This window comes from Austrofundulus limnaeus, unplaced genomic scaffold, assembly GCF_001266775.1.
Source record: "Austrofundulus limnaeus strain Quisiro unplaced genomic scaffold, Austrofundulus_limnaeus-1.0 Scaffold147, whole genome shotgun sequence".
In the NCBI taxonomy this organism is placed as follows: Eukaryota; Metazoa; Chordata; class Actinopteri; order Cyprinodontiformes; family Rivulidae; genus Austrofundulus; species Austrofundulus limnaeus.
The window spans coordinates 159,563-162,366 of record NW_013952549.1 but is presented as its reverse complement, the minus strand read 5'-3'; the positions used below and the strand labels follow the sequence as shown (position 1 = coordinate 162,366).

The window sequence follows — 2,804 nt, the reverse complement described above, 5'->3', positions numbered from 1 at the left end:
CTCTCACTGGATTGTAGAGGCCATCTTGCTAGCATACAGCAGCAAAAACCTTCCAATCCCTCTTGGAGTCAAAGCTCACTCCACCAGGGGTGTAGCGACATCTTGGGCCDTTTTTAAAGSGGWACCTGTGAGTGACATTTGTGCCGCGGCCAGCTGGGCCTCACCAAACACATTTGCACGATTTTACAGCCTGGATGTAACAGCCCCTTCGGTGGCTCTTTCTGTACTTTCTGCCGGGTCCGAAGCTCTACATTAGTACAGTACTTACTCAGGCACACTACTTAACTCAGGTCTGACACTCTGCAGGGCGCTTTGACAAGTCCCATATACAACTGTGTGTTGTACTGAGTGAAACGACTGAAAAGGAACGTAAGGTTATGAATATAACCACGGTTCCTTGAAGGAATGGAACGAAGTACAACACCTTGTTGGCCCCGCATCACAAAGGCTCGGTGAAGGGCGATATCTAACTGAGTAATGACGCTGGTGACTCCGAACTTATAGGGTGAAGGCGGAGCCTGTCACCCGACGTTCAACGTCACCACGTCACCGGTCTAAAGACGTGATTAGAGGTGGCTTCAGCCAGGCGCGCGTGTCCCATATACAACTGTGTGTTGTACTTCGTTCCATTCCTTCAAGGAACCGTGGTTATATTCATAACCTTACGTTATCCACCGCAACAAATGTAATTTTATTTTTTAATTTACTTTTATAATTTATTTTTTTTAAAAGATGATGAAAATCAGTTGTGTGAACAGAGAATTTCAGTCCCCAGAAAACATTCAAGGACTTTCAGGGACAAGTGTAATTTTTGTCTGTTTTCACAAACTTTCCAGGGCCTTGAAATCATTTTTTCAAATTCACAAACTTTCAAGGATTTCAAGGACCCGTGGGAACCCTGTTTAAAGACATATTTCTAATTACTCAATGAACGTTCACATGTTCACATATAAACTAATTTAGTTTAGCTATACTAACTCAATGTTAAACAAGCACTGAAACAATTGTATTAAGATCAAAGGGTTAATAATATTCAAGAATGGTAAAATGATCAATATAACAGCTTCAGAAAACAAACTGTAGGAGATCTGTGTGTAGAAATGTAATTATCCTAAACAGGAAAACAGACCTATTTTCTATTATTCAGCGAGGTACAGTGCAGTCAGTCAGTGTGGACTCACCATTATGTCCCCTTTGCATTCATACAGACAATGGTGGGCCAGCTCCTGGTTGGTGCCTCCTCCACACAAAACACTGGAGCAGGCCAGGTGCATGAGGTCCTCCACTGAAACCAACAATGATTGGAAGAGTTAAAAAGATTTGGTATCAAATAAAAATATGTAGTATGAAAACATAAAAATGTAAATGTTACACAAACACTTTTAGTTAAGCATCGACTGGAACACGTTCGTCTCACCTTTCTTCTGAAAGTCTAGTTTTTCCTCCAGTTCGCTCTGTGGAGCCCAAACCAGCACCGCTCCATGGTGATCCAGCTCAACGGCTGACCGCTGCCTCAGCTCCGGCACCTCCGCCTGGTACCGAGACCCGATATTTATTCGTCTGGGAAAAAAAGTAATGATTAGTGTCAGCACATTAGGAGTTCCTAAAACTAAATATTTTACGAGTCACCACTCATGGTTCTGAAAACTCATCAAGCAGATTTGCAAAATCCCTACTGCAAAACCTAAATAAATTTTTGAGAAGCTTACTTATAAAATAAAACCTGATATTTTTGAGTTTTGGTCGTAAAGATCAAAAGATCTTAAAAGTTGATCTGCAATGGTTCTTGTGTGTTTTGAACAAACGGAGCAGAAATTAGGGGATGCTGCTCTAATTCTTCACTGACTAACCAAAAGCAGATCAGCATCAGTCAAACCATGGTTAGGATGATGAAACCTGGAACTACAACCCTTTGATTAAACTAAAAACACAACGTGCACCCTTCCCCCACTCACTACTTATCTTGAACCAGTTATATTGTTCAAAACCAAATACATCAGCAAAAACTAACCTCATGCCAACTGTCCAACACAGCAGAGGAGGTGTGATAATACGGGCTGTTTTGTTCCCAAAGGAACTAGAACTTCTGTAGTTAGCAGACATTGCTTTACTTCCTTGTTTTTTTACATTTCTGTACTTTTTTGTACACTTTAATTATTTCTACATACCTTGTGCTATTTTAGCATTTACAGTATGTCAAACGTTTCAGCTCACTCAGGAGATAGGTGCAAAGATTTTTGCTTTTTCTAACTTTTCCAAATATTTCATTTAATTTACAAAACTTTCCCTAAATAAATTTCATTGTGATCATCTTGGTTTTCTCAAAAACATTGTTCTTGATGTACGTTTTGATGTCTTATTTTTAGTTTTTAGCTACAGTTCTGCAACTTGTGAGCTTAAAGTTGATCTTGAACTTCTCAGCAAATAAAAGGAGATAAATGTGGTGCTATCCTTCTAATTTGATCAAAATATTCTATTTCAATTCATTTGATTGCTTATAAATTTAAAAAATCCTATAAAAATCTTAGTGAACAGATGCAACATTGTTAAGAAAAACTCCTCAGCAACACGAGACTTATGAGTTCAAAGAGAATACAAAAAAGTCAAGGTACTATGAGCTGTTGAATAATTGTGACCCATCATATCAAAATGAGGATTAAGTCAAATTTGGTCAAAATGACCTCATTACGTTTTCAGATTATTGGTTTGTTTTAAAAGCTACATTTTGACACCTGGATCATTCTGATATAATTAAATCCATATATATGACTTAATTTGTCTTGTTGGTTACAATAATACATAAA

General features: G+C 38.3%; 1 protein-coding gene across 2 annotated transcripts in view; it reads right to left on the bottom strand.

Annotated features, from left to right (window-relative positions):
- The window catches only part of mideasb (mitotic deacetylase associated SANT domain protein b), a gene marked incomplete in the record, with an annotated part of 54,363 nt that overhangs the window by 27,193 nt on the left and 24,366 nt on the right, over window positions 1-2,804 (bottom strand). For both annotated transcript variants that reach the window (XM_014016521.1, XM_014016520.1), the window contains 2 exon segments: window positions 1,182-1,285; window positions 1,418-1,560. In XM_014016521.1, the coding sequence (XP_013871975.1) occupies window positions 1,182-1,285; window positions 1,418-1,560 (247 nt within the window).